General features: G+C 45.8%; 1 protein-coding gene across 2 annotated transcripts in view; it reads left to right on the forward strand.

Moving 5' to 3' along the window:
• tnrc18 (trinucleotide repeat containing 18) overlaps positions 1-20211 on the forward strand; it is a 47317-nt gene extending 27106 nt beyond the window's left edge. Inside the window, exons 8-30 of one of the 2 annotated variants that reach the window (XM_039610899.1) lie at positions 40-186; positions 775-959; positions 1304-1715; positions 1916-2893; positions 2978-3123; positions 3206-3339; positions 3479-3592; positions 3700-3880; positions 3970-4285; positions 4942-5154; positions 7769-7939; positions 8377-8855; positions 9302-9436; positions 10118-10259; positions 10351-10468; positions 11121-11196; positions 11332-11488; positions 11713-11829; positions 12360-12512; positions 13045-14798; positions 14889-15125; positions 15274-15348; positions 16134-20211. In XM_039610899.1, the coding sequence (XP_039466833.1) occupies positions 40-186; positions 775-959; positions 1304-1715; positions 1916-2893; positions 2978-3123; positions 3206-3339; positions 3479-3592; positions 3700-3880; positions 3970-4285; positions 4942-5154; positions 7769-7939; positions 8377-8855; positions 9302-9436; positions 10118-10259; positions 10351-10468; positions 11121-11196; positions 11332-11488; positions 11713-11829; positions 12360-12512; positions 13045-14798; positions 14889-15125; positions 15274-15348; positions 16134-16340 (6647 nt within the window). In that variant the 3' untranslated portion in view covers positions 16341-20211. The remainder of the gene's footprint in view (positions 1-39; positions 187-774; positions 960-1303; positions 1716-1915; positions 2894-2977; positions 3124-3205; positions 3340-3478; positions 3593-3699; positions 3881-3969; positions 4286-4941; positions 5155-7768; positions 7940-8376; positions 8856-9301; positions 9437-10117; positions 10260-10350; positions 10469-11120; positions 11197-11331; positions 11489-11712; positions 11830-12359; positions 12513-13044; positions 14799-14888; positions 15126-15273; positions 15349-16133) is intronic. The other variant, XM_039610900.1, reaches the window with a different exon arrangement.
• The last annotated feature ends 1448 nt before the right edge of the window (positions 20212-21659 follow it).

Genomic DNA, 21659 nt, shown 5'->3' on the forward strand with positions numbered 1-21659 from the left:
CAATTTTTCACCCTTTTATTCTCCTCCCCTCCTATTCAGGCCTGGGTCCCTCTTCACTCCACCAGACCCTCCCCCCAGGCTACCCACCCTCTCTGCCAGGCTCGATGCCCCCTCCCTACCAGTTTGCCAGAGATCCGCAGTCTGGACAGCTAATCGTCATCCCATCCGAACACCTGCCACACTATGGTAGGAAAGCTGTTGTCTTTGTAAAAGTATCAGTGCAAGTTGGCTTCTGTTTTGCTCAAGCAAAAACAAAGGAGTACCACTTTTATACAGACAGATGTTACTGTTTGTACTTTCTGTAAACAAATGAAAATGGAAAACCACTCATGTTTCTCTGGCTTCATTTTATAATTTGCCATCAGCTGACTCTATTCTGTGACCATAAGCCATCCTAAACCCTGTATCTGTGATCCTGTAGCAGCGCATTGCACTTCTTTTCCCCTTGTACATCTCGGTTTCAGTCGTTTTCCTTTACAGTTGAGTACCACCTAATGTGCATGGGGTAGTTATAGCAATGCAACAAGGCAACAGTGTACAAACATTTTTATATTAAAACTAGATCAGCTGGTTTCCTAAGTGCCCAAAAGCTACAAAAAGGATGTGAAGTATCACAGTAGTAAACATGCCCAGGTTCCAATATTTCTCTATCAAATTCAAAATAACCCCAAAATCTTTTTGTAAGTGGGGAAAAAACTGCTTTGTAAAAAGCAGCCACTTTAAATGGACATTTAATTTTACTTTCTTCTCATGGCTCTGGCTGCTGTTCTGCAGGTGGTGATGTACTGGAGCGTGGAGCCCCAGTGTGGTCGGGTGTGTACGGTACAACCAGCACTTTGCAGCATGCGGCCCAGCTGCAGCTCCTCTCTCAGCAGCAAATCCTCCGACAACACGAGCTACTCATGATTCAGCAGCACACGGCGCAGGTCCTGGAGCTACAGAGGAATGCACAGATAGCTGTGAGTGCACTTTGTGCTGTTAAGCACCTTCATGTCAACAAACAACATATTTAAAGACATTTCCATGAATATTAGACATTGTACAATCCAGCTGCATGTAGACATAAAGGCATAAACACAGCAAAACAATGTGTTAGATTGGCTTGCAGTAGGATTTTAGTTCCCTGCTTTGATTGCGCTTCCAAAAAGTGAAGATCAGTAAACAGCCATATCCTGCAGCTGCAAAAGAATACAGCCAGGGAAGTCTAAACAAAGCACATCCCACAATTCATATCCTGAGTCTGTCACATCATACACACACGGTGCGTGCATCTGTCAAAAATATCTCCTCTTCTGTGTTGTAGGAGCGCCTAAAGGCCAGTGAGCACCGGCCAGAGATGGAAGACAAAGCAGACAAGCGTAACACTGACTCAAAGCCCAGACCCTCCTCAATTTCATCCCCGTCTCCCTCACCGGTGCTGCATCCCCGCAAACCTCCTCCTTCCTCTCGATCTCCAACCCCGTCGACATCGTCCCTAACCCCACTGCCTCGGCTCCCCTCTCCAGTGACCACACTGAAGTCTGAGGAAGGTGGGCAGAGAGTACTGTCTCCGCCAAAGCCCCTGCCTCACCCGCCTTCACCCCGTTCAGCGTCTCCGCCCCCTTCCTCGCCACGGCGGCCTAAACGAGAGATTACTGAGGAGGGGGAGATGGGACAGAGGGAACGGAGAGAGGGTCAGAAGCCGACCTCTGCACCCTTTCAAAGCATGTACTCCGGTGAGTCTGCAGCAACCTCACAAGTGAAAATGCAGCCATCTTTGCTTTTCATCATCATGTCAGCTAGAGTGGATACATAAGACTTTATGTTTGCACTACCATGAAAACAAAGTGTCTTAAGCAATGAATTAATCTGACCTACCTCCTGATTTCGGACAAATTTGCTTTCTAACTTATGTTTTTGTTTGCCTTTGTGACAGATCTCCCTCCAGGTTATCCTTACCAGTCCATCACGGCCCCGTTTGGCTCACCTTTTCCTCCTTATCACATCCCAACACCCACAGGGGAAAATGCAGAAGCTGTCCCACCCCGTCGTGTTTGCTCTCCTGCTTTAGCTGCCCCTTTGCCCTCAGCACATCTCCATTCAAGGCTTTTGGACACAGATATCAAGCCTCAAAAGCTAGAGCAGTCAAAGACGGGATCTTTCCTCAAACAGGAACCTGATGTGGAGCAGGGAAAGCTTGACATAACACCAGAGCCACTCGGACCTCTTCGGCAAAGCTGTAGTCCTGCCCAAGTCACCCAGGACAATGAAGAAGACAGGGAACCCTCAAAGCCACAGCCTCAACCGTTACCTCTGCATGTCCCTAGTCCTCCACCACAACGAGCCAGAGGGCTGGAAGTCAGGGAGGAAGAGAAGGAAGAAGGTCAAATCAAAATAGAAGTTTCAGCTTACTCATGTCAGACAGCATATTCTGAGCCTCCTACACTCACAGAAGCTGAACCTAAATCCAAGGTCATAAAGGATCCAGACCAAACACATTATGCAGAGTGCATCAGCACAGATTCAGACAGACAGGAACTGTCTCAGACATGTGCGTCACTAGATCAAACCACCAGTGCTTCATGTGAACAGGAACAGCCAGACAGTCCAGTCATATTAGATGCTCCCAGTCCAAAAGAAAGTCTTGTTGAGCCTCCTCTCTATCCACTTCCTGCCCCTACCTCTCCACTTCCACTTGTCATCAGTTCAGAAGATCCCATGGCAGGGATGCTCGCCTTGCTGACAGCTAGTGAGATGGTCCATCCTCTATCCATCACCCCACCTGCCCCAACACTCATACCACAGATAGAAAGCTGCAGCACTGCAGGACCCATGGAGATGGTGGCGCTGGAGGGGATGGCCCTGCTTAGCCAAATGGCTCAGCAAGAGTTAGAAAACAGCCACAAGAAGCAAGGTAAGCAGTTTCTAACAGATGTAATAAACAGCTATTTATATTTATCAACTCCTCTAATTTTAGTTTTTTCTGCATCCCATCCAGATGTGACATTAGAGGATCTAGACTGTCTTCTTGAAGCAAGCAAACAAGTCCTTCTGGAGGCCATAGAGAAACAATCCCACATTGATCTGCCCAGAACGCTGGACCCCAACAAGAAGTACAGCTGGCGGCAGAGGAAGGAGGAGCCGGTAAGATCAAGAAACGTGTGGCCCACAATTGAAAATGAGTCTGTTTAGGAAGTGTTTCTCACCTCGTTGCCGCTCTTTGCAGCTGTACAGTAAACTGCCTCTGGATGTGTTGGACACAATGGAAGTGGAACTCCGTGTCCGCTTGGCTGAGCTGCAGAAGACGTATAAAGAGAAGCAGAGAGAGCTCAGCAAGCTCCAGAGACGCAGAGACAAGCGGTAAGTTTTTTTTTAACACTGCTTGCACACTTGCTGTAAGAGCCACTACTACGCAAAGTAATCACAAAGCTGCAAAAAATGCTCCCATTCCTCCGCTCCAGGACGAACACACACTTAAAATTGTTTTCTGTTGGGTCAGTGAGCGCCAGCTGCAGGAAGATGAGAGGCGCAGTCTGACCAGACGGGGTAGAGGGCGACCTAGAAAGAGGAAACACTTGGCCACACCTACCAAACTGGACAGCAGGCCTGGAAAGTGAGTGACCCCACGAATGTAATCTGCTGTTTACTTTTGCCGTTTGTTCTCCTTTATGCATGCTTTTCTGTATGCATATTCAGCAAAGGTGGATATTTCTGTCCCAGGGTGGGTAGGGCGGTGCAATACTCGGAGGATTCTGAAGCAGGGGAAGGACAAAGGAAGAAGTTCCGGGTGTCCAGAGAAGAAGAGGAGACGGAGGCAGGAAGTGGAGGCTTGAAAGTGAAAAAGAAGAAAAAGAAGAAGAGCTGGAATGACACGGAGCCATCTACTAGTCATCCGCTGGAGGTAGGCTACCTGGAAGTGCATTTTTTTGGCAGCAGGGTAATGCGACTGTTCTCGTATAATTAATGATGAGTCTATGGTGATGGTCTTAGGTGCTAAAGGCAAAGCGTGGCCTCGTATGTGAGCAGGAGCAGCTGGCGTCAGACCTCGACAGAGCGCTCTCTCTCTCGCAGCTCGGCTCTCTCGGCGCATCACGCAAATTCACCTCCAGCACGAAATCGGAGAAGTCGAAGAGCAAGTCTGTGGAAAGTCGACTCAAGGAGAGAGGAATCCACTCCTCGGTCAAAGCAGGAAAACACAAGATGGCTACCAAGGCTTCTGCTTCAGACGCTGCCCGGAAAGTGAAAGGTCAGAAGAAGACCGCTTTGTTCTCTCCCATGAGATCAGAGCTCAGCAGCTGCTCTAACAGTGAGTACCTGGAGACAAAAAAGTAGCTTCATGTGTCTTTTCCCCAACTGTCAACACAGCCTGAGGTATAGAGTGGCCTGCTTTTAGCTAATGCTGATACAGTGTCACTTTTTTAAAAAAAAATATAATTCATGGTTAGACTTGAAAAATTAAAAGTGCAGCACATACTCATGTTTTATGCCACTTATGTCATTTTACATTTGTCAGTCACTGGCTTCAGCACACAGAAGAGTGCTGTAGAGGTGGGAGTTGGGTCTGAAGTGGTGGGAATTAGATTTGCATGTGCAAGACTTCCACAGATAAAGTGCATCAGAACCACTGAGAGCAATTTAAAGCTGCACAGGTGGATCAGTTTCTGGGTGACCTGCTTGATCACTCACCAATCTCGTCTTTTTCTTGTCTGGCAATGATTTGCTTTCTTGCATTTTTCCCCATTTTCTTGACACATGCTTGTTGGTTAGATGGTGTAGAAAGTTAGATTATCTGCGGCTGACTGGTTGCAGATATGCTGGGCTTTTGCTGCATTAGTTTAGAAAATAAAACATTAATCTCTGCGAGGCTGTGATATTGAAACCAAGCGGAAACTCTTTGTGTCTGAGTCTTTGTTTCCATCCTCATGACCTCATGAATGATTAACCGCACTCTCTCCACACCAGACTCCGATTCAGAGGAGCACACTTCTGCTCGAGGGGGCTGGCCCCCTCTCTCAGGGACGCGCTCCCACGGCAGCCTGCCCAGGAAGAGGCGGTCCACTTCATCGCCGACATCCCTGCTATCCAGTGAGAAATCTCAGAAGAAGAAACACAAGCACTTATCCCTACTGCTGGAGGAAGCGGGCCTCAGCTCCTCTGACGACTCCTTCGACCAAGGTTACTGACCAAATCTTAGAGCTATTCGCCGCTTGCTGTCGAGTCAGACATCACTGTGTCTTAGAGCTTGTGTCTTAGTTTGGTCTTCACTAAGGCAGCTTTTTTGTTTTTTTGTTTTGTTAAGACTGTGCTTTTGCTTGACGATCTCTACCTCTCTCGCTGCTGGCCTCTCTGCAGAGTTGCCATATTTTTTTAAAAAAATGTTTACCTATTTCTACGGTGTTTTTTAATGCCTGGATTGCAAACTGTTTTGTAGCATTTGTACATTGAACATTTTGTGAATTGTGAATTTTTCGCCCCCTCATAAAATTGTATTGCAGTTTGACATCTATAAGCTTTATTAAAGGTGTTGATTTGATTGCTACAGAAGGCAAAGCGCCGTGGTCCTTGTGTCTGCTTCATCTGTCTGTCCGTCTCTGTCAGTACGTCCAGCTGCCCAAGTGCACCTCACACATCCTTTGAAGTGCTCTGTTCGTCAAATATCCCTGTGGATAGCTGGAAAATGGCTGTCCTGCTTAAGGGTTCACACTTGGAAAGCTAGAAGATGAATTCAGAGCACACAGAGCCCAGTCTGTTTGGACAGATAATTTCCTTGCTGCGCTTTTAAACGGTCATAAAATAGATGTGTAATGCTAGTGTTAGTCGTCGCACTTCACTTTTGTTTTTAGACCCAACGCTTCTTGAGCATGTGGCCTGGTGTTTGACGTTTTTGGGGGGGGAAATGACCCAAGAGTGATTTTGGGATATTTGGACAATAGAGCTCCTCCTGTGTGTCTACTAAACCTTCAAATAACCCTTTTCCCTTTACGTTGCTGTCTCCGACACCTTGCTCTGTCCTCTCACCTTTGACCCCCACCCCCATCCCCTTCCTGCCCTACTCATGATGCTTTTAAGTGTCTCAGCCTGTTCCATGTGCTTGTGCTGCTGCTACTGCGACATTACAGAAGCTTGGCGAGGACTAGCGCAGCCTTGAGCCTACACTACCGCGCCACGGCCATTCTGCGCTGTGGCTTTGCTTAAGCTAGACTGGGCTAAGGCCAGGCTACGTTACGGCTAGGCTCTCGCCGCTGCGCTGCCCCGCCCCACCCTGTCTGAGGCCACACCCCTGTCACCTGCTCTGTAAGTAGGATGTGCCCCTCCCTCAATTTTATTATTGACTAACATGGACTATGCTGAAATTGAAATGCCTACAGAGAATATTAACTTTTTTGGGGGGGAGGGGTTTGTTTTGTTTTTTTTATTGTTCACACAATTTGGAGCTCTGACGGTAGCCATGGTTACCCTCACCTACCAAGTTAATGTCTACTGATGGCTTGTAAAAGTTTAAAGAGACACATTTGGTGTTGGGTGGGAACAGAGGATGTAACCATGGATAATTAAACCACATAAGGGGCCTCACAGGGCTGTCCTCTCAGTGCCTGCTTGTCCTAACGTCTGTCTGCTTACTGTTAACACACAGTGGATTCACAGTACAACATGTGCACCAGATTTAGTTCCTAAAAGTAACTGTTAGAACCTCGAAACAAGTCTTTAAATGTTTTCGTTCTTGTCTCGAGCTGCAGTGAAAGTAAACTGTTAATTAGGGTTAAAGCTTCCTAAAAACCCTGCAGTGACCCGCAGCTATACTCCAGGGCAACCTGACATCAGTCGCCTCTGATTCTTGTTAGAACTGAGGCTTTGAAAACAAAAATCCAGAACCACTTGATTTTCAGCCTAGTGATGAGTTTCCTTTCCCCCAAATTTTTTTTATAGTTCTGTGCTTTAGTATCACTTAAATCCCAAAGTTATAGCCTTTTAATAATTTTACAGCTCTTAAATGTACTGTGTATCCACCCTCCATGTTAACACTAACCCCCTCTGTTCATGAACTGCTAACTGCCAGCTACATGCAGCTAACCGCCGCTATGCTACACTCTGAGTGTGTGTGTCTCTTTGTGTGCTCTTCTGGCTTGTCAGAGGAGGAGGAGCAGCTTTTATTTTATTTTCATGATGTTTTTAAGCGTTTTTATTTTTCCAATAATAAATAATATCCCAGTCAGCTCACTCGGGTTTTACTGACCTTGTGGGGACCTTAATCTGTTTCACCACTGACATTATGGGGTCATAACTACTTTATGGGTCCCCATGATGCAAATCAATACATTTGAAGGTAAAGTGATGTTTCCAGGCTAGGTTTAGGTTGGGATTAGGGTCAGGCAAGCTACAGCTAAGGTTATATGAAACTTCCAGTGTAAGTCAATATAATGTCCTCAGAAATCAGCTGTGGTGGGTGTGTGTGTGGCTCAGATGCATGTTTATGGTTGATTTTTCTTGCTGTCGCTTTCTCGTGCAGCTTTACATTGTAAAGGCGGGCTGCGGCGGTTCAGACAGTGGATCTCCTCTCTCTCCACTGTTGTTTCTCACCCGCCTACATGTTAATGTGTGTTTATGTGTACCTGTGTAGACACATAGTTAAAGATCCGGGCTGCTGCAATAGCGGTGTTATTTCTTTTGTTAATTAGCCCTCTCTGTGGTGCACTCTCTCTGCAACAGTAGGAAGTGATCTGACCTTTGGTCCAGACCTCCTGCCATGAACACATTTGTCTCTGAGCTGGAAATTTTTTCTCTGACGCAGAAACCTCCGAGGACGAGGACGAGGAAGAGTCGGATTCAGACGACGACCCCGGTTGTGAGGAGAGCGGGCTGGGTCTGCTGGCCAGGTTTGCGGCGAGTGCGCTCCCTGTCAGCTCGGCCTCTTTGAGCCTCCACCACGACAGCAAACACTGCAGCAGGCAAAGCACTCTGGGTAAAAGATCTTACACACAAATGAGCTGTGAACTGATCTGGCTTCTCTCTCCTTTTGTTTTAATGCAGACAGACCCAGTTCACTCTGCTTCTGATTTCACACATTCCCCCGATGGCCTTTAACTCTATTGTGTTTTTTTGTGGTTGAGCAGATTCACCACCTGAGCATTCGTTCAGGATTTTCTTATTGATTGATGGTTAAATTTTAATTCATTCTAATTGTCACAGCAAGGGTGTGTGTAACGATTCACCCTTGAATTATGTATTAGTTTCAAACTGATCAATAGTCCTTTTCACAGAGTTATTGATTTCAGGCAATCTACCACTTCAGTTCATTAATGACTGGATATTTATGGGAGGAGTATAGTTTTATGCATGTGTGAGAGATACATAGGAAGAGTTTTTACCATCATATGACCCTCTCCTCACCTCCTACAGGTTCACCAGAGTGCGAGTGGTCAGACTCCGGCTCGGACGTGCGGTTAAGGAAGTTCCCTTCTCTGCTGCACGGAAAACGCTCCGCCCCCGAGCTCCCCCTTTTGCCGCCGGCGACCCGCCGCGTTGACCAGAGTAGCCCCACCAAGCGAGACGAGGCGCTGCCAGTCAAACGCAAGCCTCTGCCCAAATCGCGCCCCATGCCTCGCTCACCCCGGAGATTTAGCTTCGACCTCACCAGCAGCTCTGGGTTCGGAGGTTTCAGCGAGGATGAGGGCTGGAACCGCCGACGCAGCGAGAGGATTTTTCTCCACGATGCCACCGTTTCAGCAAATCAGATGTCGGTGTCAGCCTCCACCCCTTCCACCAGTCAGAGCTCCTCCTCTTCCTCCTCCACCAGCTCGGCCCCACCGCTCACACCGAAGGCCGTCTCCAGACCGAAGCCCACTCAGCCCAGCAGAGACGGGAAAGACGTGATGAAAGTATGTCAAGAAGTCACTGAGCTGTTACCGGCTCAGACTGAACAACAAAATCACACCTTTTCCCCTCTCCTCTCACTCCACATCTTTTCTACTACCTTTTCGCCTCCTTGTTCAGACTCCTGCTCCCTCGCATCCTTTTCTCTTTTGAAATGTTTGCAAGTGTGTGTGTTTAGGAGTGTATGTCAGAGCGCCAGCAGGGTTTCCGTTAACTTCAGTCAGTGCAGCACTCCCCTGCTGTCTGTGGCGTGTTGCTGACAAGAAAGGACAACTGCAGGCGGCTTGGAAGCATCCCCCCCCCGTGTGTGTGTGTGTGTGTGTGTGTGTGTGTGTGTGTGTGTGTGTGTGTGTGTGTGTGTGTGTGTGTGTACACAATGTCATTCTGCCCAACAGAGCCTCGGTGACATAATTTATTCATATGCATGTTTTTAACTGTGTTGTAAAAACAGAAAAAGAAGCTGAAGGACTCTCCTCTGCCCGTGAGCCCGTCCACTCTGTGCAGTCCAATCACAGACAGCCCTGCACCGCTGAGCCTCAGCCTGGCACGCAAGAGCCAACCAAAACCCAAGACCAAAGCCAGAGAGGTCAGTATGATGATGAATTTGCTGCAAAATCATTGTGGATTCGAACTTAATTATGCTGACGAGGACAAAGCCAAAGCTTTAAAGTTATTGGACCTGATAGTGCAAAAACTACTTTGAGGCTTTGTGTGTGTGTGTGTGTGTGTGTGTGTGTGTGTGTGTGTGTGTGTGTGTGTGTGTGTGTGTGTGTGTGTGTGTGTGTGTGTGTGTGTGTGTGTGTGTGTGTGTGTGTGTGTGTGTGTTTATACACAGTATGAAAAGGTCTTCAGAAACAAACTAATAGCTTGTGTTGGATTTAACACTTTTGTTTCGTTACTGAGGGGAAAAAAGTAAACCTAATTGTGTGATTTCTGCCAAAGTGTTGCATTTCTCACCATCTGCCACCAGACAAAACTCGAGTCTGTTTTGGAAAAGGAAGCAGAAGTGTGTGCAGGGCTCTTCGTGCTGGTGGAGATCATTTATTCGACAGCATAAGCGTTGTAATATGCTACTGTTTGTGTGTGAAAAGTTCATTTGTGGTGTGTCAGCCTGGTGATTTGGTGGAGTGGCACAAATCAACATTAAGTAGAAAAGCCACTGTGTCGCGAGGGGAATCACTCTTGTTCCAGAATAATTTGATTGTAAGAAAAATAACATCATCACATTTTTTTGGAATATAATCAAATCTGCTTGTTTGTGTTGCAGCCTTCCAGGGGTGCGGTGAGCAGGCTGATGGAGAGCATGGCGGCAGACGAAGACTTCGAACACAACCAAGACAGCAGCTTCAGCGAGGACGAACTCCTCCCAGCACGAAGCAGCAGCGTGTCAGAGAGAGCCTCGACTCCCGGTCAGTGCCCGCAGACTCGACCTCAGATTGTCACACATGCTAAAATGATAACATGCATATTTATTACTGTTTGGGGTGGTGTTGTGTTCAGCTCCAGTTCAGTGTGTGCTGGATAAGGACTCTCTGGTGGACGGACTCAGAGTATTGATCCCGATGGATGACCAGCTACTGTACGCAGGACATGTGAACACTGTACACTCCCCTGACATGTGAGTACACATTAGCAGACTTGTAAGTAGAGGGAAAAACATGTGAGGCGTTTGAGCAGCTTCTTAGCTTAGCATAAAAGTAGTAGAAGTTGTAAACACAAAAGTCCAAAGGTTTATGCTGTCCTTCATATTTTCCAAAGCCATCCCGTGGCCCGAATTGGGATCTTTACCAGGCCAATTTTTGCCCTCGGGCCTTATGTTTGACAGCCCCTGCTTTAAGCACACACATTCATTCACACAAACATGGAAAAATGAAAACATTAAACATGACATTTCACTTATGAGTTTTTGACCCACTCCCACTGTCACCATGAAATTTCATATCTCTGTGTTAATTTGGATCTGGTATGGTTATGTTAGACAGATATTTTTGACCCTGTGGTTGTTCTTGCTACAAGGAAGTACCACCAAAACCACATTTTGCCATGATGACACTCACACAAAGTGAAAACAATAGTAAAGGGAGTGCGTTCCTCAATCTGCTACACTTCAACCTCTATCAAGATATGGACTAAGCTCTGGCTCTGACAAAGAGACCACTCACACTTCCAAGAACGCTGCTGTGGCTCAGAAGACTGTCTGACAGTGTTGTTAAAAGCAATGACCCTTGCTTGATGACCCCAAGCTTTTGACCCCTCCCCTTTTCCCACAGATACAGCGTGGTCGTGGAGGGGGAGCGAGGAAACCGACCGCACATCTACTGCTTGGAACAACTCCTCCAGGAGGCTGTGAGTATCTATGTGAAATATGTGAGGTGTAAAGAGTAGCAAAAATGAAAGTATTGTGTTCATGTGCAAAGGGAAATATGAAATAGTTTGATGCTTTAGCTTGCCATATAAGACTTCCTACTTCTGTGTGTACAGATCATTGATGTGAAGCCTCCATCCGTGCGCTATCTCCCTGAGGGCACCCGCATCGCTGCCTACTGGAGCCAGCAGTACCGCTGTCTTTACCCCGGCACTGTTGTCAACGGTGCGACAAGAGCACAAACAGCCACCACTTCAATGATAGGATTCATAAGCAAGTTACATTGTTGCCAGCAGCACAAACAAATGCAAACGATCTTAGCAGAGTGCACTTTCATTGTAGAGATTTTACTGTCTTGGAGATTGTAAAGGAAACGTAACTGGTCTGGATTCTGTTCTTGACTTCAGATCGAAACATGCTGCATCAGCCCTTTTAATCTAATCTAACCAGATCCAATCGTTCCTGCTGACCTGCGCATTTTCGTTTCTTCCAAACAGGAAGTTCAGACATCGACGAGAATGATGATCTCATCACGGTGGAGTTTGACGATGGCGACACGGGCCGCATCCCTCTCTCACACATCAGACTGCTGCCGCCAGACTACAAGATCCACTGTGAGCACGAAATATGCACACAACACAGTATGAAAGGTTTAGCACCAGAGACACTCAGATTACTCTTGGAGAAAGAGAAGGGGGAGTCTGCACGCTCTCTCTGGCTCTCATTGCACTTTTACATTTGAATTTTGTCTGGGTTTTTTTTTCCCATAAAGTGCTCTCATACGCTACGCTGGCCTTTTTAAACTGCCGTGTGTGAAGCCAGATTCAGGCGTCAAAAGCAGTGAGAAAAACAGGGACCATGAAGCACATTGCTTCCTTAAAAAACTGAACATATTTAATGATCACTGAGTCCTAATCCCCGTGTTTCTCTGTGGGAACTTGTAATAAACAAGGTGCTTCCAACACTTCCTGAGGGGATGAAGACAGTAGAGTGTATGCTCTTACATAACAGTACCCTAAACATCTTAGCCCAGTTTGCACATTGCAGACAACCAACATGAGCCCCCACCCCCCTGAAATCTCTTGCATTCATTATTAAAAGTGTGGAAAACGTAAACTTTAAACCCTTGTCTTCTTCTGTAAAGGTGCCGAACCGTCCCCGGCTCTGCTCGTGGCCAGCTGTTCCAGGAGGAGGGTCCGCAAATGCAGCAAAGAGGGTAAAGAGGCGGGAGCAAAGCCAGAGGAGACCACACCCAAGATCAAGGGAAAACCTGGTCGCAAACCAAAACCCAAACCAGGTGAGCCAAACAAAGTACTAATACCATCACATTGTCACGAACTCACGAACACTGTTTATCAGGGATAATAACAGAAACACTTCTGTGTGGTTTCTTTCTGCACTTATGAGAGAGACCAGTTTCGATGAGTCACGTTTTTAAAACAACAGAACCAGCAAAAATAGCTTGAGGTTCAGAAGTGTCAGACATCTCTAGTTTGACCATGTGTGTCATCTCTGATGTCAGTTTAATGAATTTACTCAAACTGCTGCTGTGCTGTTCTGTGAAGCTCGCAGCCTGTAGCTTTAACTGTAATAAAAAGCACACCGCTTGTCCGATTTGCTGACGCCGCCTGCGTTTTAACTGGGTAAGCAGTTCTTAGATGTAATATTTTCATTTTAGAAACGTTTGCTTGCTGATCTGTCTACCCTGCTCAGCATGACGAGCTGCAGACCACAAAAGTCATGAAGCCACACAATGGAAATGTCAGCAAATGCGGAGTAAAGCAGGAAATAAAATTACATTTGTATTGTTTTTCCTCTTTTCCCCACAGAGAGCTCCATGAACTCAGACGGTCGGGAGAAAGCTGATCCTCCACCTTCCTCCACCCAGCCTGTTGAAAGACCCCAGGCTCCAGCCAAGCCCGCCCAGGAGCGACCCTCCTCTGTGCAGAAACCAGCTCAGGAGAAACCCCGCCCTGCATCCCGGCCAACATTGGGAACCCAAACAAAACCAGGCCGAAAGAGCTCCGCTACATCCCCAACAAGCAGCCCTACGCTTTCCAGTCCAGTGCCCAGGAAGAGCAGTCCGGCGCAGCCTCCAGCTTCTAAAGCAGCTCGTTCTCTCCCTCCCTCGCTCTACCCCTCCACCTACGGTAAGGTCCTGACTGTGGATCTGTACAGCGAGCCAAACCTCAGCTCGTACAACAGCCAGCGCAGAGAGAGGGAGAATAACAGCAATGTCAGTCCTACTGCCAACAGGCCAATGTCTAGGCCCAGTATAACTGCTTCATCTACTGCATCCAAGCCTGCTGCGTCATCCACACCCAGACCTACTTCTAGTTCCTCGCCTAAAACCAAACCCTCCTCAGACCATCACAGCAGCTCTAGACCCAGCCTAAGCTCGGGACTCATGCCCAGCCCCATTTCTAGGCTCTCAGCAGGCAAAACCAGCTCTTCTCTGACTCCAAGACCTTCATCATCATCTTCAATATCGTCATCCTCGGCTCCCAGACCTAAAATCAAGATGCCGTCCGACCAGCTGTCGTCCAGGCCGAGCTCCATCTCCAGGCCTAAGACCAGCTCCGGGCAGGGTGACGTGAGGCGGAAGTCTCTCTCCGCAGAGCCCCTCGTGAAGCTCGACCACGAAGGAGTCACTTCCCCTAAAACTAAGAAGACGAAGGCTCTGATGTTGCTAGAAGGTCGTGAAGTTAGGCGAGACCACACCCCCATTAGCACAGCCACAGCCAATCAAAAGCTACTAAAGCCTAAAGTGAGAGCTCCGGGTAGTGAGACTGGTGTGCCAGACAAGGACTCAACCTACAAAGCCCCAATGATGGCTAAAGAGAAGGCAGACAGTCGTGGAGGTAGAGGACAGGAGGTGGACACAAGAGAGGAGAAAGGTAAAAAGGAGGAGAAAAAGGAGGTGGAGAAGAGGGAGGGGAGAAAGATGAAAGAGGAATCGCAGAGCAGCAGCAGCTCAGACTCAGAGGAAGAAGGAGAGAAAGGGAAAATCAAGAAGAAGAAGAAATGCACCTCAAGCTGCTCTTCATCGTCTTCATCCTGCTCTGGTTCTTCCTCATCTTCTTCCTCGTCATCATCTTCATCATCATCTTCGTCAACTGACGACTCCTCCTGCAGCTCAGATGAAGAGAGGACTCCTACACCTCCACCAGCCCCAGTCCAGAAGCCTCCAGAACAAGATAAACCTAAAGAAGAAGCAAAAGAAGAAGAGGAGGAAGAGGAGGTGAAGAAGGAGGTTGAGGTGAAAATGGAGGAGGAAGAACTGTCTCCACCACCACAGTCTCCCTCCCCCTCAACCTCTCCAACAGCTGCTGCTCCTGCTCCCTCTAAACCGGCTAAGCCAGCCACCGGAAAGGGCTCTGGACAAAGGGGTCGCCCTCCAAAACCAAAGCCCAGTGGAGGAGAGGGGAAAGCGGGGAGGCCAAAGAGGAGAGAGGGGGTCCACCTTCCCACGACTAAGGAGCTGGCTAAACGTCAGAGGCTTCCAAGTGTGGAGAACAGGCCCAAAATTTCAGCTTTCCTTCCTGCACGACAGCTCTGGAAGTGGTTTGGGAAACCCACTCAGGTGAGGAGAAAAATCTTTTTCTATCATTAGGAAAAAAAATCAATCGCGCTTTTCAGTCTGTGACCAACGTATCCTTTGTGGCCCCTCCAGAGACGCGGTATGAAAGGCAAGGCTAAGAAGCTCTTCTACAAAGCCATTGTGCGTGGCAGAGAAATGATCCGCATCGGGGACTGTGCAGTGTTCCTGTCCGCCGGCCGCCCCAACCTGCCCTTCATCGGTCGCATCCAGAGCATGTGGGAGTCCTGGGGCAGCAACATGGTGGTCAGGGTCAACTGGTTCTATCATCCAGAGGAGACGAACCCCGGCAAGAAACTCACAGACAAGAAGGTAGAAGTTTGTGCTTAACACTGATCAAAGGTTTATAAAGAAAGACAGCATTAATGTATTACTTTTTTTACAGAGGTTTATAAAAATGTGTAAGTGTTTGAGGAGCTTCCAGCTTTGTGTCCTAAATGTAAGATTGCTTCCTCTGCAGAACTGGGATCAGATATGCGGTCAGTCTTTACCAGCAGCTCTGCACTCTTCCATCCAGAGGAAAGACTTTATGGAGGTGAGGAAAAATTTTATCTCTGAACTTCAGACTTCATATTCTACTGCTGCTTATTCTAGTATAGAAAAACTGACAAAGTGCACTTAAATGGATTCACAACCAGGAAAAATACAACTGAATACAGCCACAAATAATTCTGTTGGTTGGAAAAGGAAAACTTCATACAGGGTTCTTTCTTATTTGTAATAAAATAGCTTTCTATAAAAAAAATTTTCACTACTATTTGGTCTTGCTACATGTTTTGCATGCTTGTCTTGAGCCGCTGCCGATCTCTATTAGCCAGAACATAATGTTGAACATCAGCTGTAATCCCAAAGCTATTCCATTTTAGCTAGCATGCTAACACTAACTTTCTTTGCTACACTGTAATTGAGAGATCAATAATAATCATTTTTTAGGACAAAATAAAATAGCACTAGAAAGAAAAGACAAGTTATATAATAACTCACCGTCACGGCAGAGCTAGGTCCTGCAGGAGGCTTCTTCCTGTTAAAAGGGAGTTTTTTACTTCCCGCTGTCACAAAATACTTGCTCAAACGGTCTGCTTGTTAGGGTTTTCTCTCTATTATTGTAGAGTCTTAACCCTCAAGTCTAGCATGAGCCACTGCCGAACTCAATAACAGACAAGTATTTGATTCTTGGGCTCTTAGCTGTAGAGGTAGTGGCTTGTTTTCTTCAGTTAGGGTGATTAGCATTTGTTGTTATTTACCATCTATGTGTTAGTGTTGACTTGTCTAATGGATGTGGGCTACAAAAGCAGTAAAAAGCCTGTGTCTGTGTCGCAGCGCGCCCTCTACCAGTCGTCTCACAGCGACGAGAACGACGTGCAGACGGTCAGCCACAAGTGCCTGGTGGTGAGCGTGGAGGAGTACGAGCAGATGACCCACACTCGCCGCTACGCCGACAGCGAGGACCTCTACTACTTGGCCGGCACCTACGAACCCACCACGGGGATGATCTTCAACACCGATGGAGTTCCAGTCATCTGCTAAAAAAAAAAGAAAAGAGAAACTCACTACGAGTTGATAAAACCAAATTGTGACCCGGCTTACTTTGGACCTCACTGGGAAGGAGTCAGTACCCAACCTGTCGAATCACTGATTTTCACTGGCGGTGGATCTTTTCACAGACTATGAACAGAACTGCTCTGAAACACTTTAAGTAAAACAAAAAAAGCAAAAAATTAAGAAGACGACAGTCATGAACAGCTACTACTACAGAAACGGGAGACGCTATATAGACAGTATTAGAAGAAACGCGTCTCTTAAAACATTTGCACACACGAACGTCATGAACACGCTTCTGTTTTGCTTGCTGTGTTCATGGGAAAGCTTTTCGAACACGCATGAACACTTCGGTCTCCTTTTACAAGTAAATGCACCCTGTTTAAAGAGACACACGTACGCTCACACGTGCACAAACACAATGTAAATACAGACGCCATGTGACACACAGTTATATAGAGGACAATAATGAGTGTTTTTATTTTCATCTAATAGATTTATGTCCGAGTACTTTTTTCTAAAGAGGTAAACAGTCAAGAAGCTTTAATGAACTGTGAATGGAGATGCAGGAGAGAGAGGCCTGTGTCAGTCTGTCCACCCCCAAACCTGCCCCCCACCCACACACGCGGCTAAACGGACAGACGGACCCCGCTGGTGTGATGTTGTGATTATGTTGCCGTGGTGATGTTACAGTCATGTTACAGTTATATAAATGTATCTACAGAACAGCAGGAGCGACAGACAAAGAGAGAAGGAGATGCACAGAAAGAGAGAGGTAGACTCCTCCTTGCCAGAGAGCACTTGAAAAAAACACTTAAAAATCTATCCGTCTTTAATTTAAACGCCCCTCCTCCTCCCACACAATCCCCCTTGACAATCCTAACTTGGGCAGACAAAACTGCCCGTGCGCTTCTTAAAACTTCCTGCTCCCTCAGAGACTCAGGCTAAAGAGAGAGGGAGGATCTTGTACTATTAAAAGCACTTCTCATTTTCATCTTTGAGCTCCTTGTTTTTAAAGAGGGGGGTAGATGAAAAATCCACCCCGAAAACACGCAAACACTAGAAAACAAAAGCGGCTGCTGTGGAAGTGTGCTGCATTTTGTTGTTTGCCCATTTTGTTTCAACGCTTGGAGAAGTGGATCCCAAAGGAGGCGCAGACACGAGATGTGGTGCCTTAAAGGCCTGTCTGGATATTTTTTTTAAAATAAAAGCATCCTGGGAAATGTAGGCCATCTCTCTTTTTACTTTACAAACAAAATGGGTAACCAAGAAAAAAATAAACCACAACACTTGATGAAAAATGAGATCTGTGAATGCACTGAATGATATAAGCTAATGTATCAGCAGTGCAGGATTCCCAAAGGGTGGATTTTTTTCCCTCCTCCTCCTTTGTTTTTTTGTTTTTGTTTTTGCTTTTTTATTTAGGGTTGTGAACGCTGCAGCCGGTCTGAGAAGCATCAAGGTCGTGGCTCTGATATTCGCCACGAAGCTGCCAGCACTCGTTAGATCAACATAATTCAGTTTTAACACTCCTCTTCCGCAGTCTGCAGCGTTTGCAACCTCCAAATGTCCTGCGCTTGGATGCATTTTATTTTATTTTTTTCTTTTGCTTCTGCTGTTTTATGGATGTTCATCGTTTTAGCCTCTTTAATCACATTTTGCCCTCCAAGCAATCATCTGTAACAAGAGTGCACTTTGAATGAGCTCCGCTGCAGAGGAGACTCTGTGACCGGGGCTCTTGTATGTCTTCCTAAAGTATTTACTAACCCCGCCGCCTCCAAAAAAAAAACAAAACCTCCCGCTGCTGTGACCGTCTCTTCTCTGCACGCCACCGTTCCTCCGTCAGAAACAAGCAGCGACACATTCGTCTCGTTTTGACGTTGTTGTTTTTTTGTTGTTGTTGTTAATTCTGTGTGCCTCGTTTCACCGTTTTTTAGTGGGAGACTGTTGAATGTCGTGCTCAGGATTGTGAGCATTTTGAGAGGCCTTACTCTCCCAGGCCTTATGATGATGATTATGATGATTCGCCAAATCTTTTACACCACTCCTGCCCGCCCTAAGTCCCGCACCTTCAGGAGGAATAATCAGATATGCTCCCAGTCTGCTGGGAAAACGCCTTCTTTATGATCATGTTTTGGTTTTGCAACCTATCCAACTGACCCGGAGCTCTTAACCAACTTTACTTACTTTGTTGTGTATAGTTTGTATTGGATATAACCGTATCTTCTGCATACAGTATATCAGTGTATGTATACATGCAGTGTATGGTAGCTGTATGCTGTATAAACATGTAGGTTTTAAACATGTTGCCCTCTCTGCTTTGCTGCAGAGTTTAAAAATTGTCTTGTTGATATTCAATAGGTTTAATATTTTCTACTCTTGTTGAGCTCTTATGTCTAGATTTGTCTGATTTGTATCATACCCTATATATCATGTTTTTAAAGTCACTCTGGAGGACAACCACACGTCCCTGTTGTTAATGTGGCAGCGGCAACAAGACGTCTGCCAGCACAGTAACAATTGCATATGCATTTATATATAATCCAGATGTGATAGCCACAGAGTAAAAGAGAAAGTTTGATAATGTGCTGCTAGTTTATTAGTATTTAAAAAAAACTGAATCAGGTACAGAGTGAGTCCATGTGCCACTTTCTGAGATTGCTCAAATCTTATCTGCTAAAGCCCCACCTGCTCCTGTCGGTTCATTTCAGACTAAAACTCGATGCATTTCTGCAGATAAACGTTTTTAAATGACAGGCAGGCCGAAAGTGTCTCGGCTCGTTGGTGTTTGGATGTGTGGGAGCATCGTGGATACACAGGTCGCACCGGTGTTTGCAGAGTGAACAAGCTCCGTATTAAAGTGCCCGTTATGAATGTTTGTTTACCCCTGGAGCTGCTCAAGCACTTTTTTTCTGTCTGTGTGTGTGTGTGTATGTGTGTGTAAAGGACAGAGGTAAGGAGACTGATAAGACATCAAGCTCTTATCTCCTGCTGTCACCACACACACACACACACACACACACACACACACTCTTACACACCCTTGTAACCCTTAAAGGTGTGTTTTATTGCCTTCCAATCTCTATTTGCCCCCCCCCATCTCCATCCAAAGCCCAGCCTTAGGCCTTCATACAGGGTCCAACACAAACACAGACACACACTTATTCCCCATTTCGCCTTCAATGTGTTTTGTTTTTATTTTTTTTGGTCATACATTTTAAGGGTCTGACTTCCTATATGTTCTGTTAATCATTGTTTGTGTCTTATTTCGGCTTTGTATTCGATTATTTGCTGTGATTGCTTTTTTGCATCCCCCTCCCCACCCCACCCTTTTTTTTTTTTGCATGTTTCTGTCCCCCCCTGCTTCCCCTCTCTGAACAATCGTCCACGCCTCTCAAGCAATACTGACAGGCACTGGGAGCTAGCTGCTAGAGAGAGAGAGGAATGGGAGAGAGAGCAAAAGAGAGAATGAGAGAGAGAGAGAGAGGTGGACTGGAGGCTGGTTCTTCGTCTGCTGTTCCTTCAGTATCGTTATCGTCCTGTTACAGAAAAAAGATTATTTTGAAAATAAATAGAAAAATCATCTAAGTTTTGTAAATGATCCTTCACTGTCGGGGGGAGAAAAAGCTATCAGAATATACTTTGTACACATGTCTAATCTTGTAAAAAATGCAAAAAGAATACATTTTAGAGAGAAATCTGAAACCTGATATATTCTGTCACCCTATACTGTATGTGTAAGGAACTGTTCTTTTTTTTCTCTTTTTTTACAGACAGCAACCACGTTTATCAGTGTTTCTTTGAAATTGTTTTAGTAACTCAATATTTTATAGGTAATCAATAAACAGATGGAACTGTATGTCTCTCGTCTCGGAGTCTCTGATTTGAAAACAATGTTTTTCATTTTACTAAAGGTGCAGACACACGTGTGCTGGAGCTGTTTAATGATGTTTTCCAACAAATTGATTCATTCTTAGAAACGTATAATTAATTCATTTAGAATGCATAGCAACGGGCACTGGTTTGTGGAAGCTGCCATGTTGTCCCGCTATCTTGAATACAGTGGCCAAAAGGGACATCACAGTTCACGTTAGGCTCAAGTGTCCTAAAAATCAGACTTTCCTTCTGATAAATGATTTGATTATATTCTCACATCCAGTATTTTTTTGCTAACATCCACTTTAAAGAAAGTTTTACTAACAGCAGCACTTACTCACAGAAACGTTCAGGATTTCCTCAACAACTCACCTCTCTATCGCCGTCATCGATACCAGTTGAGTATCAGTATTAGAGTCCTTTCACATAGTTTTACAGCCTTCTCCATGGTAAATAGACAAGAATGCTTTTTAAACAGTGGACTGATGGCCTACCCAGATAGCAAAAGAATCCAGGACAGATCTGTCCAGAGTCACGTTTCTCCGGAGTACACTCCTTACAGATAAACAGTGGCCAGAGTTTTTAACAAAAACACTGCAAAATATTTAATTTACATATCAGGGTTTTGTTTTTTTTTATTCCTGGTTTTCTGCAGAGTGCTGATATTATTGAAATACTGTGTGTACAAAAATTTTTTTTTTTTACACAAACAGTAATAGAAACACGACGGGAACCCGAGGCAATTATGGGAGACAATCTAAATGTAGTATTTTGATTTCTGTTAACTGACTAAACCATGTTTGTCCTGCAGTGGCCACCTCAGCTAGGATTATGCTCTTAAAATAGACTGGTAAGAAAACAACTTAGTTGATAGCAGTCTGCAATCTACTGACATCTAGTGGTGAGATTTATTACACTGTACCTTTAACATTTTCTTCCTCTAATTCTGCTGCTTTTTGATTGCACATATTTGGAAACCGCATTAAAAACAAAAACAAAATAAACTCATTCATGATCCACCTGCTGCCCATCACATGCTGGCAGGGTGGTTAGTTGCCAAGGTACCCTATTATATGGGTTTCCCACCTATATTCTTCACTTCCATTGGCCGTTGTTTGTATTGTCTGCCTCGAAGAAGATGAGATCGAGTTAGCTGAGTACTTGCCCACATGTTACCAGTGGTTAGTTTGCATATCACTGCTGCAAGTCACAAAACCTCCCTCTTGTTGCTTTTAATCTCTTGCACACACCTTGACACTGAGTAATGCATGATTTATACTTCTGCAACGAATCCATAGAGCCTACAGCGTAGCCCATGCAAGAGTCTGATGGTGCTGACAGCATTTATACTTGTGCTGGTGCAATTCGATTGCTCTGTGGAGTTCAAGTGGATCCATTCTCTTTCCTTCAATTTGAAAAATGGAAGAAGAA

Source organism: Oreochromis aureus, linkage group 4 (assembly GCF_013358895.1).
Source record: "Oreochromis aureus strain Israel breed Guangdong linkage group 4, ZZ_aureus, whole genome shotgun sequence".
Taxonomy (NCBI): domain Eukaryota; kingdom Metazoa; phylum Chordata; class Actinopteri; order Cichliformes; family Cichlidae; genus Oreochromis; species Oreochromis aureus.